The 18,940-nt window shown below is 43.0% G+C and overlaps 2 protein-coding genes across 5 annotated transcripts in view; both read left to right on the top strand.

Annotated features, from left to right (window-relative positions):
- The window catches only part of RNF135 (ring finger protein 135), a gene marked incomplete at its 5' end in the record, with an annotated part of 230,923 nt that overhangs the window by 47,395 nt on the left and 164,588 nt on the right, over nucleotides 1-18,940 (top strand). The window lies entirely within an intron of this gene.
- RHOT1 (ras homolog family member T1) overlaps nucleotides 1-18,940 on the top strand; it is a 51,669-nt gene that overhangs the window by 31,457 nt on the left and 1,272 nt on the right. The window contains exons 18-20 of one of the 4 annotated variants that reach the window (XM_079965435.1): nucleotides 1,078-1,280; nucleotides 5,518-5,640; nucleotides 15,448-15,591. In XM_079965435.1, the coding sequence (XP_079821561.1) occupies nucleotides 1,078-1,280; nucleotides 5,518-5,640; nucleotides 15,448-15,591 (470 nt within the window). Of the gene's footprint in view, nucleotides 1-1,077; nucleotides 1,281-5,517; nucleotides 5,641-9,826; nucleotides 15,060-15,447; nucleotides 15,592-18,940 lie in introns of those variants that run through there. The other 3 variants (XM_079965437.1, XM_079965436.1, XM_079965438.1) reach the window with 3 other exon arrangements.

Consider the following 18,940-nt stretch of genomic DNA (forward strand, 5'->3'; position numbering starts at 1 on the left):
GCAAGTATGATAGTTTTCCTCTTAAGGCTGCTTCACATGCAACAGGATTCCTACAGGAATAACATCTACATTGAAATTTGCAATAATTGTGCATGTAGATTTATTCTGTGTGATTCTCCTTCACTTGCGTGGATGCTCTGGGAAGCTTTTATTGACTGAACCTTCTTAACAAATGTATACACACTGATTTATAGTGTTCAGGATAATTCCATATGGAGTCTAATTTGGTACTTTATTTTGCGGGGGAAGCATTTATCATAAAAGTAAAGAGATTTCAGGCACTGTTCACAATATTTCCCCCAAAAATAGTTTCTTGTGTAACTTCAAACATTTCAGAATATCAAAGATTTCACCAAATTTGATTCAGATAACAACTTCAGATTAAAAAGAATCATATACCTCAACATGGCATTTTCAGCATAGCTGCTCCCAAAAACTATCTTCATTGGAGAAATGCTATGGAGTATAATATACAGTCGTACTTGGCTCCTGAACGCCACAAACCCAGAAGTGACTGCTCTGGTTTGCAAGCTATTTTTGGAAGTTGAACATTCAACGGGGCTTCTGCAGCTTCTGATTGGCTGCCGGAGCTTTCTGCAGACAATCAGAAGCTGCACTTTGGTTTCCGAACATTTTGGAAGTCGAATGGACTTCCAAAATGGATTCCATTTGACTTCCAAGGTATGACTGTACTGGATTTTTTAATTTTTTTGCTGGATCAGCCTCAATTTCATATCTAAAGAAGCAGTACATATAGATTATTTTCATTCCTTAGGCTGAATGATGCATTCTAGTCCACACTTCTCTAAGTTTCCGAACTTCTATGTCACATTAAGCATTTGTATACAACAGTTTTGGGTTTAACTCTCTGTAAGAATCCAAAAGCAGTCTTGCTTTGTGATTGTGGGACATGGGTCGTGAGATTATTGTTTGAGGAAAAGCTTATAGAAAGCCTTTTTGGATTTGCATAAGGACAGTCCGTGTGAATAAGTAGATTCTATGAATTTCCCCCATTTGTATATATTTTCTATTTTGTGTCTGTTTGTGTTTTGCTTTGTTTTTTATTTAAATATTTAGCAACACTTCATGGACAGCAGGATACCTTGCTTAGTGATAGCTGCCAAGTCAGACCTTCATGAAGTTAGACAAGAGTACAGCATTTCCCCGGCCGAATTCTGCAAAAAACACAAAATGCCTCCACCACAAGCCTTTTCTTGTAACACGGTTGATGCACCGAGTAAGGACATCTTTGTTAAGCTGACAACGATGGCCATGTATCCGTAAGTACCCAAAGAACCCCAATATTCATAACTGCATGGATCATGACAACTTTGCATGTTGTTGTTGTTGATGTTGCCATAAGGATGGAACTCTGTGCCTCACTGAAATTTGTGTTTAGCAACAGAGGGAGATGTTGGTGATGCAACTTAAGCAAAGAATTTTAACGCTGAATTGGCCAATACATGCAAGTAATCTAAATTAACTGCAGAAAGCTCCTGCGTACCAACTGTTGCACGTAATGTGATTTTGAGAAGTTTGTCTGAATACATTGCAGAATCGCATCTAGCTTAAAGACATTGGGTTCTATTCTCTCCATAAATGCATGCACTGCCTTGCTCATTGTCATTACTCATTCATTAACGAAGAGTGTTGAGCATGTCCCAAGGAGACTGGACCCTCGTTTACTGGGAACCAAATCAAATCAAAACTTTACTGCGCTCCAAACACCCACCCACCAATTTCAAAACTAGATACAGTTAAAACGACCAGACAGACAGATGGAAGAAACCAAGGCAGTCATTTTGTTTTATCTAGGGCATAATGATCTTTGTTTCTTATAACCTCCAAAAGAAACTTTGCCACGGCCAGTGTAATATCATTTGACCTGTCTTCCAAAAGATATTTAATGTGGGAGGCGTGGGATTTTCCCGGCTAATTTGCCAGTAAGGGTTTGATCAGTTGATCCCTTGCTTGGCTCATATTGCCCACAATGCAGTAGGATATTCTTCATGCAGTCGACCTCCTGGGAACATAAACAAAGCCTATTCTGATAGGGGTTGCCTCTCAGTCTGCCATTTAGAACTTCCGAGGGAAATACATTTAGTCTGGCTTTGGTAAATAAACGCCGATAGGTAGGTACAGACAAATTCCTAAGGTATGAGGATATCTGAAAGTCGTACCAGTATTGGATTCCAGCTGCGACCAGGCTACAAATTACATAAGATTGGGATCGCAGGTCGCTATGTGAGATGTCCCAAAGCCTTTGCCTCAGGGATTCAAGGGCAGTGTTACTGGGAACCAAAACAGGTATATTTACATGGGGGAGGGGGGGGACAAAACACAAGGCTTCAGGTAAAACATTAGTATTTGCTTTTTTGAAGTCCCCAACACTATATTTTCACAGATGAAGAAGAGCCCAACCTCAAAATATAGACTTGAGAGAATTTGGCTCTCTTGGTGGTATCTGGTTTATCAGTGTACCGTATTAGCACATTTCCTCAGTAGGCCTTCATAAATATATGGGCCAAGCTCCAAAGAATTGTGAAACTAGTTCCAGGTGTCCAAGGTGGCTCTGGGTTCAAGAGCAGCTCTCTGTGCCACATGGCAAAACACTTCCAAAATGGAAGGGAATTGGAAACAGATTTTGAAACGTGACATGGTAGTCTGCTATTCAAAGAAAATTCCCCAAATACTGCTAGATGTAGCCAAGCTCTTAGGCATATGTAAACTCATTTTTTGGATCACAGTTATGTTTCACCACAGTGTTGCGGGGGGCAGCATGTTTCTCAAATCCTTTTTATTTATTTATTAGATTTATATACCTCCCTTCATCATAAGATGTCAGGGTTAGGGTAAAATACAGGATAAAAACATGGAAAGAAGTAAAACAAAACAGCAAAGCAGTAACCTGACCTTCCCACAGACACATTTAAAAGGCTGTAGAATATTAATCAGCCAAAGGCTTGGTTGAAGAGGAATGTTTGCCTGGCACCTAGAAATATATAAAATACACACAATCATAAACATATTAGATATACAGTTGTACCTCGGAAGTCGAACGGAATCTGTTCCGGAAGTCTGTTTGACTTCCAAAATGTTTAGAAACCAAGGCGCGGCTTCCGATTGGCTGCAGGTAGCTCCTGCAGCCAATCGGAAGCTGTGTCAGACATTGGGGTTCCAAAGAACGTTTGCAAACCGGAACAGTCACTTCCTGGTTTGCGGCATTTGGGAGCCAAAACGTTCGACTCGTAAGGCGTTGGGAATCCAAGGTATGACTGTGATATAATGAGGAACCACTACAGAGAAGGCCCATTCTTCTCTGTACAGAGAAGAACTACAGAGAAGACTACTTCTAGAGTAAAAAAAAAAAGGTTCAGTTTTCTAGGGTGGGGTATAGATATTGGTGCACATACAGGACAGAGCAAAGACTTGTCAAGTAAGAAGTACACAGTTTCAGCTTGGGACACTGGCGCAGTTCCAGTTGCCTTTCGGAATTGGAGCTCCTGGCAAGCTGGAAGCAAAGCAACTTGAAAGTATTTTTAACTCTCCTCTTTTTAAATAGTCACACTACTGCAAGTTACACGACACAAATCCTAATTACAATACTTATTTACAGCAGTAGTAAGCTCTATAGTGTTGGGACACGGGTGGCTCTGTGGGTTAAACCACAGAGCCTAGGACTTGCCAATCAGAAGGTCGGCGGTTTGAACCCCCGCGATGGGGTGAGTTCCTGTTGCTCGGTCCCTGCTCCTGCCAACCTAGCAGTTCGAAAGCACATGAAAGTGCAAGTAGATCAATAGGTACCTCTCCAGGGGGAAGGTAAATGGCATTTCTGTGCGCTGCTCTGGTTCGCCAGAAGTGGCTTAGTCATGCTGTACGCCGGCTCCCTCGGCCAGTAAAACGAGATGAGCGCCACAACCCCAGAGTCGGCCACGACTGGACCTAATGGTCAGGGGTCCCTTTACCTTTACCTTTAAGCTCTATAGCAGAACTTTCCAGACTTTTCATGTTGGTGACACACTTTTTAGACACGCATCATTTCGTAACACAGTAATTTAGTTTTACTAGCAAGGAGCGTGGGAAGCATGTGCGTGAGGCACCTACACAAGGCGGCCGACACACTAGCATGTCGCGACACACAGTTTGGAAAGCTCTGCTCTATGGAAAGGTAGATATTGATGTGAAAAAATGTGATACCCTCAGGAGGTTTCAAGCTGCACATTTGCTAAAGCAAGGTGGCCTACAGTCATTGTTAATATTGTCATTATTTTCCTCGATTCTTGCACCTTATTTTCTCTAGCAGCACCATAGGAGTTCTCTTGCTTTCGTTTATCTCTCTTTTGGACCACACTTGTTGCTACTCAAATTTAATAGCTATCCTACATTTCATGTAGATGCTTGTGAGCCCAGAGATTGAATACTTCTCAAAGTTGCTGTTTCTCACTACGCATCTTGCTCTGTTGCCAAACAAGTTCAGTCTGCAGACTTTGTTAGTCTGGTAGGTCTAACCTTCTCTGCGTTGTTGGTTTAGACATCGCTTAAAATGACAGGTTCATTATAGTACAATAGTGGATATTCAGTGCAATCCAAGACTTCACTGGAACAGGAACTTTTTGTTTTAGTTTTATTTTTCATTTTTTTCTGTGACCATGTGTTTGCCACAGGGACTGACCCTCCAGGGCTAACTACATGCCCCGTAAATCTTTCAATAAAGTTGGCAATAACCTTGTCCTCACATCTAGTAATCAAATGTAGAATACCTTCAAACATTCATTTTCCATTTTTCGGTCTTGGAGACCGAATCAATTAATTCTTCCCCCCCCCCAAACCACTTTTATGTTCCTGTGCTCCTGTGCACTTGAACATCATTGCTGAAGGGTTATGGCTGTCACTTGTTCAAATGGGTTAATTTGATTGCTTTCATCAGGAAGTCCAGATTTTTGGGGGGTGGGGTGCAGAGGACATCTTAAGTTCAGGCTCCTTTTTTAAAAAGTCTTCTTCAATGCATTTGGCCCAGCTGGAATAGTCAAATGTTTTGAGAAATATATGCAACAGTGTATTGACTTTCTTACCTTCCCTTTCTCTTTCCCCAATTCTTAAGCATGTGTGTGTTGGTTGGGATGGAAGAGGTAAGGGTAGCTGTTGGCTTCATGAAGTTGTTCAGTTTCAGTAGCAGGAGAAAGGAACCGAATTCCGTTCTTTCTATGGATTGTGGAGGAGTTGCCTCTTGTTAAACAAGAGCATATTACATTCTGCTTCTCCTTCTAAGCTGTGTATAAAATAAAAGTTGAATCCCCCCTCCCTTCTCTCTCTCTTCCTCTTGTTGGGGATGCAGGCATGTGGGCACAATGCACTTTTCTAAAATAGTCTCCTCCTGGAAATCTGTACAACTTTAGTCTACCCTTGCCTCACTTTTCCCCAGAATGTAACCAGTTTTATCCTCACCGCTCTTGGTTTTGGCTCAGCCCTGGTTTCTGCCTGAGATCTCAATTCCTATCCTTCTGTGTGTTTTTGCAGCCATGCCCGATTACGCTGTATGTGCACCTGCAACAGGTGTACATTTTGCATCTGTCAGAACCTCCTCAACTCAGACTTGCTGCAATCTGTAAAGAACAAACTCTTCACCGCAGTTCTTAACAGGTCTTTGATTTTTATTTACTAGGTACCAGGCGTGCTTTAAAAGTACTTTTATTAAAACAAATGGTTGAACTTTGTAACTGAGACACAGGCACTTTGCTCCATATCCATTGAGCAGGCAAATGTACCCGATATACAAGCTTTTCTCTTCAGGTAGTGCTTATCCTAATTGGCATTTTGAATCTCAGCCATTTAGCAAGTACAAAAATGTGAGTAACTTAATGTAGCTTGCTAGAGAGCTTGGGGGGATGGGGACAAGCCCTTGCTAGTCATTTCATACAAAATAGCTGTACTATTAAATTTATATGCAACTTTGATGTAGATTTTAAAATTTCTATGTGCAGGCAAGTTAAGACATGAGAAACACTGTACAGCCCTGGTCAGCAACTAAGTTTCCCACAAGGCAATTTGGACAAGGGAGTGGACCAGTGGTACCCTCGACCATAAAAGTGACTTGCCATTGGGTTCTGTTACCTCTGAAACCATTTTCACCATGATTTTGCCTCTTGTTCAGCAACCAGGTGGCAAATTAACATCTTTTAGGAGTCTAGATTTGACCGAGAGCTTCCGGTTGCTGACCCCCACGCCCACCGTACAGTCTAAATGTGTGTATATTTTGGTTTATTGATACGAGTCAAAAGCACTTCCAGAGTTTAGAGCACAAATGCTCGGTCCCTGCAAATGGATATGGTGCGATGAGATCTGTGGCATTAACAACAAATTCCTCCTTTAGAAAATAATCCCTACTTACATAAGTTTTACGAATGCAGCTGGGGCAAATCGTTCTCTGTTCAAGACATTCAGATATTTTCTTTAGAAAGTTACTAGCAACAAACTAACACTGGCTGAATACTTTTTTAGTACAGTAAGCCCGCAACTTGGATGCATTCAGCTTTATGTGCATGGCAAAAATAATAATAATAATAAAGGGGCGGAAAGGTTCCAGAAAAAAGGACTTTGGCAATCCCACCCGCCATTAAACCCAATGGCTTTTGGGGCACGATCCTTGGAACGTGAGTTGCAGGCCTACTGTATTACGAACAGTCACGCAGCTTATCTACGCTGCTCCTTGCGTCTGCTAAATCCTTTTTTTCTTTTTGTGAACATAGAACAGGATTTGCCAGCGTTCACTAGTGTCAGATCAGACCCAGCAGATGAATGGGAGTTAAAAATCAAAGTATATCTCCATGGCGTAATACAGGGTTGGAGTTGCTGGGGCTGGAGCTGGGTCCCCCACCCCTGCAGCTAGGGGGAACTTGTTTAATAGACAACAGTATAGGATAATTATAATTCTTATATGCACTGGGAACCCCCCCCCCAAAAAAAAAAAAAAAAATCGTGAATTGCTTTACTGTGACATTCGCTCTATTGCGGTGGTCTGGAACAGAACTCGCAACATCTCCGAGGTATACCTGTGTACTCCCTTAGCTGGTAGCCTTGTTTTAGTTGCCTGTGGTTGGAAAGCAAAGTTTAAAATGCATTATGTAGCTTGATTTGTAGAACGTCGGCTAGCAACACACACAGGGTGCATGAAGGCAGTTCTGTTTTCCAACGAACATTTCACCACAGCTTTTCATTAACTGTCTATTAGGAAGATCTGTAAGGAACATGAAAGTATTCATGCGGGGGGGGGGTGTCCTTCCATAGTCTGAACCCCTCACCCCATACCTATGCCGCTTGTTCCTTCCAGCTGCAGAGCTAGCTATTAACTGCAGCTGGAAAACTTAAATAGGAAGCCAGTCTCTCAGTTGTTTTTCAGAAGACTCCTGGATAGCTTAAGTGCTCATACCCAGCCTCCCTGCAACCCAGGCAAGAAGAATGAGGTCATTACCCTGACCTCTGTTTAGATTAGAGCATGGTACTGTGCCAGCAACAGGTCTCAAATCTTACAGTTCTCCTCATTCATCAAGACGGGCCCTCAAAAGAAAATACAATCTCCTCTTGAGGGCAAGAGGGGACAGCAAGGTTGGGGGGCGGTTGTTCAGCCAGAGCTGGGTAGGCAGAATCTGAACTCGGAGCGAGAGTTTAAGGATCTTTCCCCTCAATCCCCAGATAACGTTCTGTCTTCATTGTTTGAGACCTGGGCCTGTCGGCCTCTTTTTTTTGTACCCACGGCTCTTCCACAAAATAAGCGTTGCTACACATAGACATTAGCAAGTCAGGGAGAAGGCTTGGCTAGATGATTTCATTCTGAACCTAATCTTTCAGATGTTTTGGGTGTGGGTGTGTTTGCACGGAACAGCATTCAGTCATGTGAGCTCCCACCCATAGACTGAAGTGGCACAATGCAGACACCCAGTTTTTCACCTCGGCCACTGTTTATGAGAACCTTGGCTTGAGAAGTTGTTGGACACCAGCTCCCATCAGCCCCAGACAGCATGACCAATTGTTATGGATGATAGACACACCAGAACTATGAGAATCTTAGGTTCTTTGGCTGAGAGAGACCTGCACCTGAAATTTGGGAAGGCTACAGGCAATGTCATCTAACTTTGTTAAAATCTGGTTCAGAATAAGAACAGAGTACAGTCATATCTTGGTTGTCGAACACCCTGGAACTCGGACATTTTGGCTCCCCAACGCCACAAACCCGGAAGAGATTGTTTTGGTTTGCGAACGTTCTTTTGGAACCCGAACGTCCAATAGGGCTTCCACGGCTCTAATTGCTCTAATAAGCTCCTGCAGCCAATCAGAAGCCATGATTTGGTTTTCGAACATTTTAGAAGTCGGAACAGACTTCCAAAACGGATTCTGTTTGACTTCCAAGGTATGACTGTATTCTAAACCTCCACTTCTTTGACTCCTTATTTGTGTGCAGTACAGTGGTACCTCAGGTTACATACGCTTCAGGTTACATACGCTTCAGGTTATAGACTCCGCTAACCCAGAAATAGTACCTCGGGTTAAGAACTTTGCTTCAGGATGAGAACAGAAATCGTGCTCCGGCGGCGCGGTGGTAGCAGGAGGCCCCATTAGCTAAAGTGGTGCTTCAGGTTAAGAACACTTTCAGGTTAAGAATGGACCTCTGGAACGAATTAAGTACTTAACCCAAGGTACCACTGTATCTGCTTTGCATATATGCACTCAGAACAAAAAAAAAGGGGGGGGTCTGTCACTTCTTGAGTGCATATGCAAAACTGCCTGCAGGTTTTCAGGATGTGAGCATAGCCTATCTGGGCTTTGCTATTTCCCCCACTGCCCCCATTTTACTAGGTAGCACACCTGTGGGAGGTTTATGTGCGAGTCCCATAGAAAGAACAGTGTGATATGTGGTTCTGCAGTTTCAGAGAAGAGCAATAGTTCTCTTCTCAGGAAACTTCAGAATATTCGTGCCTCTCCTCTGTACATCTCACTGATCTCAGTGGGACTCTTTGAGGTAAAGGAGGAGAGCATTGCAGCCTTGAATTAGAGCTGACACACTTTTAGACACACTTCTAATCTTTGTGATGGAACTGTTCCCAAAAAGAAAGTGCATTCCGTTAATTGAGGTCTTGAGAAAATGAATTTCTGGACCACAAGCCTGGAAGTTTAATGATACTTTCTTCTAGCTGGTAAGCGGGGAGCTACAAGACTGAAGTTGTAAGCCTCATGTCACCCTTGTGGGTGGAGTGGGCAGCGGTGTGGGGAGCAGGGGCAAAAAGCCTACAGGATGCTTCACAGGAACTTTTAACGTGCTCTGGATCCACAGACCTTTTCAAAAGAAATTATAAAGATGGAAAATCACTGCAATGCTGAAGTATATCCTGTAGTGCAGGGGTGTGGAGTCTTTATCAGCCGAAAGGCTGCGCTCTTTTCTGGGGCCCCTTTTGAGGACTGTCACCATTGGTGGGCGGGGCCAGAGGCAAAAGTGGGAGGGGCAACAAATTATTACCGGCTATTCTTTATTGTTTCTTCTGAACAAGCAAGAAACATTGACATATTCAAGGACAGATTCCAGGAAGGCAAAAATGCCCAAGGTGTAAAGCAGACTGTGTGGCCTGGGGAAGTTTTTGGGGCAAAATAAAGGGTCTGTTATTTGGCTGTAGGTTCATCAACCCTGACACAGTTGAATGCAGTAGTCTTGGTTTGAGCTTTCCAGGAATTCTGACTTTAAAGAGTTGATTAGGAACAAATACTGTACACCACATGCCTTCGATAAAACAGTTGAGCCATGCTGGATTATTTTTGTTTCATTCATTTTCTCCTTTAGGTGTTCATTTTCATTTGTCTGGCTGGCATTGACTCTCCTCTTGCTGCATTCTTGTGCCTCTCTTTGAAAATGACGTTTCTGTGTGTGCCTTCTAATTCCGTGTGTGTGTTTCTAATCCATCAGCTTGGCAGTTTCCATTTGGTTCTCTGCATGTCTTGTGTATATTGGAGGCTGATGTTCTGTGTCTGCCTTGTTGCCTTGTTCCTCTGGTATGATTAGTGTTTTACTCTGGCCTGAATCCCTTCATGGGTAAAGTTGAAGCTCAATATGATGGTGGAAATTTCCATCTGAGAGGTCACCCCCCCCCCCCCCGATCTTGATTCTTTGAAGCTGAAAGCCTATTGGAAAGGCTTTTTCTTAAAATAAATATAGATTGGCCATTGTGTTAAAAAGAGAAGAGGCAAAAACCCAAGTGTTTTCATTTTTGTGAGTTTCATAAATGGAAAAGAGGTACGCATCTCCAGTTACATGGAATCAAGATCTTGGCATGTTGCGTTGATTATGCGCTGAGTCAAGAATGATTCCAACTACTGTTGGAGAGCCATCTTTATCTCTCACTTTAAATTACTGTATTTTTCCGTGTATAAGACTTAGGTGTTTTTTACCCAAATAAAGAGGTTTGAAATTGGGGGTCGCCTTATACACGGGTAGTGCTGAGGGGTGTTTTCTTAATTTGGAGTCCCCAAAAAATAGGAGACGTCTTATACATGGAAAAATACGGCATATCCTCACTTTATAGTCTCTACCACCCTGAAGATTTTTTTTAAAAGGTCACAATTCTTTGGCTTGTTTCCCTTCTGATGCTGTGGGAAATGATTGTGCTTCCCAGTTTCTTTGCCCCCTTCCAAAGGTCTGGCATTGGGACTACAAAGATCAGGAAAAAACCCAACATGGTGCCCTTCACATTTTGTCGGACTCCAACTCCCAACTGGTCTGGGATCATAGGAATTGTAGTCCAGCAACCATAGTGACTAGCCTTGGCACACATGGCCTTTTAATTTACCAGTGCCTGTCATTGTTGTGTGTGGCAGGGCCCTCATTTCTTCTCTCCAAACTCCTATACCTCTCCACCCGCAATGTTGCCTTCATTTGAGGGTTGTCTTTGATGTGCTTCATTCATCTTTCCTCCATCTTCATGAATGGCCAATTGGTATTTGCAAGTGTGACGCTTGATTGGACAAGAGGTTGGATTATCAATTCAGCACTCAGTATTGATGGCAAGATGAGCTGTATCCTTCTTTGTATGAAGTAATGTGTAACTGGGGGCTTATGAAGCCTCCCCACATTTTATAAGCCTTACTGTATGTCCTCCTGAGTTCTTAAGAGTAGATTTAAGTCTGTTCATTCCTGATCCTGATTATTCATTTGGTTTGTCTTTGGAAGAAGCTTGTCAATATTGTGCTAACTCTTTACCCTGTCAGGCCCATTATAACTCAGTAGTAGACATACAACTGTAGGCAGGTAAAAATAAATAATTAGTCCAAATGAAATACTTGCCACCTATTTTCTTTTTCTTTTATTTAGGAGGATCTCCCCCGTCTTGTCGCCAAAAAGAAGCTCCCAAATTTCTTTTTAAACTCTCTTGAATTCAGAGAATTATGGGAAAGTGTGGTTGAGGAGAATAAAAGATCTGCTTGACAGAGTTTCAAAAGTGCAACAGGTTAGGGTAGGCTTTTGAAAAGGAATCTAGGAAGAAAAAATAGTGGATGTGTATCTCTGCATTAGGGACGCAGGTGGCACTGTGGGTTAAACCACAGAGCCTAGGACTTGCCGATCAGACACCGATCTGGGCGTTTAAAGGCAGGTTAGTGATGTGCTAAAGCTTTCCTCATATTTAGCATGCAGGAAGTCCTGAGTCTTGTCATAACTCTTCCCAGTTTTCTAGTTAAGGCTACTAAAACTTTGAGGGAGCGAGGATTGAACAATGCGTTAGACCATTGGTCAGCAAACTTTTTCAGCAGGGGGCCAGTCCACTGTCCCTCAGACCTTGAGGACTATATCTTGAAAAAAAATATGAACGAATTCCTATGTCCCACAAATAACCCAGAGATGCATTTTAAATAAAAGGACACACTCTACTTATGTAAAAGCATGCTGATTCCTGGAACTTCCGCGGGTTGGATTTAGATGGCGATTGGGCCTGATCCAGTCCCCGGGCCTTAGTTTGCTTACTCATGTGTTAGACAGTCATCTTGACTTCTGCATGTTCCTGGCTTGTTGAGTAGCATCACATTCCCAGGCAAAACTAATGGTTCTGCTCAGTTAATTCTGCTGGTGTGTTAACTTGTCCTATGACTGCTGGTTAGCCCAGTTACTGTGTTGAAATTGACAGTGTACACTCTGCTTACAAAATAGAATATCTGTTGCTTTTGTTTGGAAAGCACAGGCTGCATTTATTAACATAAAATGCTTGTTTTGTTGATTAAATAAAAATGGTCTTTCTGAAACATTGGTAAACCCTTGTGCATATGCTCTTTAAAAAGGAACGTAAAGGCTTAATGCACTGCTAATACTGTACCTGTATGATCTAAAGAGATTTTATAGGGTATTAAAGTTGCACTGTAAATGGCTTTGTAAAACTTTCCTGCTTATTCGAAACAAGTTGAAGCCACTGTTCCATAATCACATAGGGTACTAATACATAATCCAGCTATTGCTTTACACCCCCCCTTGAAATCTTTTGAAATGAAGGAAAATAATCTGTGCTTTAATCCTGGAGGCACTGTGTGCGAGTGACTCCCATGTTTTGAGAAATTGGTTGATTACCTGCCCTGGATGGGGCTACATTTCCTTTGTAGGAGCAGGTACGCAGCCTTGGGGGGCTTCTGGACCCTCTTTTGTCACTGGAGCCCCAGGGAGCCTCAGTAGCTAGAAGCACCTTTTACCAGGTGTGCCTGGTACAACACATACGGTGGTACCTTGGATCCAGACCACCCTGGAACTCGGACGTTTTGGCTCCTGAATGCCGCAAACCCGGAAGTGATTGTTCCGGTTTGCGAACGTTCTTTTAGAACCCGAACATCCGATGGGGCTTCCATGGCTTCCAATTGGCTGCAGGAGCTTCAGCCAATCAGAAGCCACAGTTTGGTTTGCGAACATTTTGGAAGTCGAACAGACTTCCGGAATGGATTCCCTTTGACTTCCAAGGTACAACTACACAACTGTTCTGAACCAAGAGAGCCTAACCACAGTGGTTTGGGCATCAGTGACTTAAAAATTGGATTACTTCAATGCACTCTATGTGGGGCTTCCCTTGTGCTTGATCCAGAAACCGCAGTTAGTACAGCAGCTGATAGGAGTGAGACCCTGTCAGCAGATAACGCCTATGCTTAGAGATCTGCAGTGGTTGCCGATTTGTTACTAGGCCAAGTTATGATGGGTATATAAAGCCCTTGACACCCTGTGTACTTGCAGGATTGCCTTCCTCGACCGCTTTGATACGTTTTCAATTACTTGTTCTTTAACTCTTATTGATCATTTTAATATGGTTGCTATCAAGCAGTATATAAATTTTGTGAAATAAATAAGATAAATGAAATATATCTGCTTGTGCTGGCACATGTTGTGTGCTTGTTCTCAGACCATCTCTGCTAGCATGGTAATTTTTTGGATGAAATTGTTAGGGTTCAGTTCTTAGAGGCTAAAACTAAACTTGAGACTGGCTATTCTAACAGTTAAGTAGTGCAGAAGTACACTAAGCACCCTTCAAAGTCAGCACAGATATATTCTGGTCTTAGGAAAATATGTTTGAAGTGGCCCAAACTTAGGTTTTTAGAAAATGCATTTGGTGAAACTTCTATCTTTGGGTAAACAGATGCTTTCTTGGCTGTTTTCCTACATCACCATCCCTAGTTCTCAAATACGTTTCAAAATAAAGAGCTTTGCTTATGGGTGGCATTTAGCTGGCTGGGAGTGGCTATTCTTCCCTTCTTTCATTTTGTACTTTGAGGGCACGAATACCTGAATACAGATATTATACACATGAAGTGCACAGCAATGTGTAGAATTAGATTGACACCTTTTTAAAAACGGGGGGGGGGGGGTCCTTTGCCAGCTGCTGCTTCTGAGGTGTTTTAGATGCACCTTAATTCTGTGTGTGACTTTATGGGGCATGCTTCTGAATATAAGAAGTAAACAGTGAGAATCTGCTCCCAACACACTGTTAAGAAAGCTATTTGCTTTCTTTCTTTTTCTTTATGAATATTTCCTATGAACGAGTATGTATGCCTTGAGTATGTTTGCCTTGCCTAGCGAATGGGGATCTTAAGGTAGCTTCCTGTATATTTAAACCACAGTAGAATAGACAGTAGGGATGCTGGTGGCGCTGTGGGTTAAACCAGAGCCTAGGAGTTGCCGATCAGAAGGTCGGCGGTTCAAATCCCCGCGACGGGGTGAGCTCCCGTTGCTCGGTCCCTGCTCCTGCCAACCTAGCAGTTCGAAAGCACGTCAAAGTGCAAGTAGATAAATAGGTACCGCTCCAGTAAACAGCGTTTCCGTGCACTGCTCTGGTTTGCAAGAAGCGGCTTAGTCATGCTGGCCACATGACCTGGAAGCTGTACGCCGGCTCCCTCGGCCAATAAAGCAAGATGAGCGCCGCAACCCCAGAGTCGGCCACAACTGGACCTAACGGTCAGGGGTCCCTTTACCTTTACCTTAGAATAGACAGTGGCACACTCACACAATAGACAGTGGTACACTTAGAATGAAACCAGGTTTTGTGAGGAAAACAGGCAGTTCCAGGCTCATGTACCCCTCTTAATGCTAATGAGGGACCAAGGGGACATTTGGTTAACAGCTGATTCTCCTCTGTGCATGTCCCAATTGCTATTTTTGCTTTGTTGCTCCAGCTAGTCTAGAAGACCCTGGGAGCATTTGTAGGGTGAGAATTAGTTGGCAGAAGAAGCACCAAGCACCTCGATCCAAATGCCCTCTCCTCATTTTCATTTAGTGGCAGGCACATTTTGGAAACCTGTTTTGTGGCGTAACGTTCTGCCCTTATGATGGCACCACTTGACCTTGCACAGTAATTCTATGCTTTATTCAAAAAAGCAGTGTTTCCATGCATAGTGTAAAACTAAACAAAGCAAGCATACAGAAGCACAACACAAAATCAGGAATAATGAGTGAGTGTGGATCCTTTTAATACTGGATCATGCATTTGAGAACCTTAAATCTCTACGCAAGCGGAAGGAAAACAAATAAAATACGGAACATTCGAGTTTGGAAGCAAAAAGCAATCCATGTGATCTAACTTCAAATTTTCCCAACAGCCCTTCTGTAAAATTAAGGCACATTTCAGAGATAACAAACAAAAAGTTTTTTTTGTGAGTTAAAAATATCTCTGAGGAATATCACCTGTTCTTTGGCAAGAATGCTGGATCAATTTCCGTGTCACCTGGCAATTCTTTTGCTTGGGATGGCTGTAAAAAAAAAAGTAAAAATACTTTCCTTCCACTTTGATAATTAATTTTTACGTGCCACTTTAATAACCTGCACACAAAGCAAAGGCTCTCCTTGTTAAAAAACAGAGTGATAGCTGACTTGTAAGCTGTGTTGGTGCGTAACTTGACTGTTTCTCGCCATGCTATGAACTGCCCACTGTGTGCATGTGTGTAAAAAAGGTTAAGAGCCGCTGTAGCTGAATTGGGTGCCATGCTGTTATCAGACGAGGAGAGCAGTATTGTTCACCAGGTGCACGCCGTCCGCTCTGTAGAGGATTCCATCTTCATGGAGTCATCCCTTGATCCTCAGTTACTTGAAGACAGGTAACACAATCTTAACTTAATCTCTCCCTAGAGGAGAAACTTAGACAATGCCTTGCTCTAAAATACTTAGAACTAACCCCATGCTAGAAACAATTGCCATTAATCCGTTTGAAGTTCACCCCTGCCCAAAAAAAGATTTGGAGTTTGTCTGTAGGTGGTTTTGTACGTGGCTTCACTGATCACCTGCAATAAATAGTCAAAGCACTTAATTTGCATGGGATTTCGAGATGTGCCTAAATCCCTGGAGAATCTGGTTTGGCCTCCTTGTGTAACAGTGTGTAGCAGTTGTATAATCCCTGCTTTTATTGAAGGAGCCCTGGTCATTTTTGAATTTGCACTCCGAAACCTGCTCTGTCTGTTAGGGTGTACGTGCACTTGGATGTCTGCCTCGTGTACTTTAGAAGTTTCCCCATTATTTCTAATTTTGATTTTAAAACGCCTAGGCCAGAAAATTCTTTCTAGCCTTTTGTTCTATAGGGCAGTTCTAAATCAGTTCCGTAACACTCAATTTGAGAATCGCTGTGCCTTGAACTAAGGTCGCTGCAGTGACCTTTTTGCTTGAGACCGTGTCTGTCGCATTGTGGTAAGCCACCTTATTTTAGCCAGGCTAGCTGAGCATGCTCACAAAATGGTGCGTGTTGGGAGCTTCCAGGTCACTGGTTGTGTGTTTTCCTTTGGTCTTGTCAAGCTCATCGTGGCTTCCTTTCATCTACCATACCCATGCTCTTCTGTTGCATTTTGTTTTCCTCGTTTGATATCAAGGCCTGGCTCACTAACCTCTTAGCTCACATTACCGTTTTTACAGCATTATGAGTCCTCCAGTTGTGCCATTACTACACATGGGCCAAAAATGAAGAGGAGGAGGGAGGGCGATAATTTTGTAGTTGTCTACTGTACTAAGAAAATGCTGTTAACAATTTTTTTTGAAAGACGACTTTGATTGAAGTTTTAAGGAAACATGCAAGAACATAAAAATATAATGCAGTCCCAGCAAACCAGGAAGCAAATGGGAATATTGCAGTTATAAAATAGGAAAATAAAATAAAAAAACTGCTCTTAACAACAACCATATGAAAGCCACCCAAGAGCAATTTTCCAGCACCCCTCTCTAGGTGTTTTGCGAAGCTGATGATTACTGTAGCCTGGGAATCACCAGCGTGGGTTTGTGCTTATGTTAGCTAAACCAGTCCTTGGTATCCGTAGAGACAGCTCCAAAGGGGAAGGGGTGGGCGCTAGGGAGAAGAGGGTAGACCTAGGAGGTTAAAATACCTATAGCCGGCCCTGATTGTGTGTTGTTTTGATATGATAAATACATTTATAGGCATTTTGCTGCTCTAGCTGTTGGAAAGTATTACACTTGTCAGTTCAAAACGGCCCATTTCATTGCATGAGAAAATAACAGGTTAAATTGTCAAAAGTCCCCCCAAAATGGGAGTTCAAGCATTTGAAATGATAGCAAGACACATTGACTGCAACTCTGATCCTCTTGAGCCCAGAGCACCAGGAGATAATTATTGGTTATATCTTAGTGTGTAATTCTGCATCAACTTTCTATAGCCAAAGTATTTCCGCGAGTCTGGTTTTCCCAGACTTCATCCCGTTTTGAGAATTTTCTTGTAGCCCCAATCAGTGGAGGCTTTCGCCAGTGGTGGAGGGGCAAGCAGGCACTGCCAGTTCCCCTCTTGAAGCCCCCTGCCACTTGCACTGTTCCAGAGGGTCTCTCGACCCCGTGGAACAGATTTCTAAGGCTTAATGGGGGCAGTCTGCAAAAATACTTCCAGCTCCACCCCTTTAAGCCAGCAATAGCTTCTGCTGGATTAGAGTCTGTGCCCTATATTGGCCTCTGAAATAAATGCATGAATCTTACTATCTTACGTTTGATTATTTATCACTTCTTTCTAGACTGCTTTGGGATCTCAGGGCTGTTCACATTAACAGAACAGCAAACAGTACAAGAAAATCACTGAAACCAACATATGCATTGAACCCCAGAAGTTCAAACACACATTGAAAGTGTCCATCAGCAGATCTGTATTAATGATCCAGCACAAAACATCGAACCTGGATACATGAAATATATCTAAAGTTTTCTGTGGAAACTCCGCAGTGAGGGTGACTGGCACTTCTCCAAGTGAAGGGAGTTCCACAGATGGAGCACCACCATAGACAAGACCCTATCCCATGTCACGGTGCAACAAGCAATGCTCATTGGCAGGACTGCAAAAACAGCCTCCCCTGTATATCTTAAGGCCTGAGCCAACAGATACAGGGGCAGGTCCTTCCTGTGTTTGGGCACTAAGTTCTTCAGGGCTTTATAAGTTGATATCAACACTCTGAATTGAGCCAAATTTGAGAATAGGTGTAATATGATTCCACCTAGAACTCTAGCTGAAGCTTCTAGACCATTTTCAATGGAAGTCCTACACACATCCAGGCATGAGGCTACCAAAGCGTGGGTCACAGTGGCAAGACGGTCCTGCTGCTGGAATATCTGGATGCAGGTGGCGCTGTGGTCTAAACCACTGAGCCTCTTGGGCTTGCCAATCAGAAGGTCGGTGGTTCGAATCCCTGTGATGGAGTGAGCTCCCGTTGCTATGTCCCAGCTCCTGCCAACCTAGCAGTTTGAAAGCACGCCAGCGCAAGTAGATAAATAGGTACCACTGTGGTGGGAAGGTAAACGGTGTTTCCGTGCGCTCTGACTTCCGTCACTGTGTTCTGTTGCACCAGAAGCGGTTTAGTCATTCTGGCCGCATGACCCGGAAAGTTGTCTGTGGACAAGCGCCAGCTCCCTCGGCCTGAAAGCAAGAAGAGCACCGCAACCCCATAGTCCCCTTTGAGTGGACTTAACCGTCCACGGTTCCTTTACTTTTACCTTTACCTGTTCCTGGAATAGCTGGAGCAGGAAATAGCCACTTATTGCCACTGAGGCCAGCTGATCTTCCAGTGACACTATTGGATCCACAAGTACCTCCAAGCAACATACCTGCTCCTTGAGAAGGATCATGATTTTGTCCAGGCAGTTCATCTCCACATTTCCTGGACGCAGGAACTACTCATAAGTTCTTCCGCCTTATCAGTATTCAGTCTCCGTTTACTCACCCTCGTTGAGCCCTTTACTGTCTCCACGCAATAAGTTTGATTCATCAAACAATAATTTCAATTATATCAAATTGGGTTTTCCTGTAGCTGAGCAGTGCTTTGAAAAGTTGGAACAAAAGCATCGACTCCTAAGATTTTACAAGAAATAATTGAGTTTGTGTAACTGGATCGAAACTGACTCGTGTAATAGATTTCCAAAAGCAGGCTTATCTGTGTGTCTTCTTTCTGGTGTTGCCACCGCAAAATCAGT

The sequence above is a fragment of the Podarcis cretensis genome (genome assembly GCF_951804945.1).
Source record: "Podarcis cretensis genome assembly, chromosome: 2".
Lineage (NCBI taxonomy): Eukaryota > Metazoa > Chordata > Lepidosauria > Squamata > Lacertidae > Podarcis > Podarcis cretensis.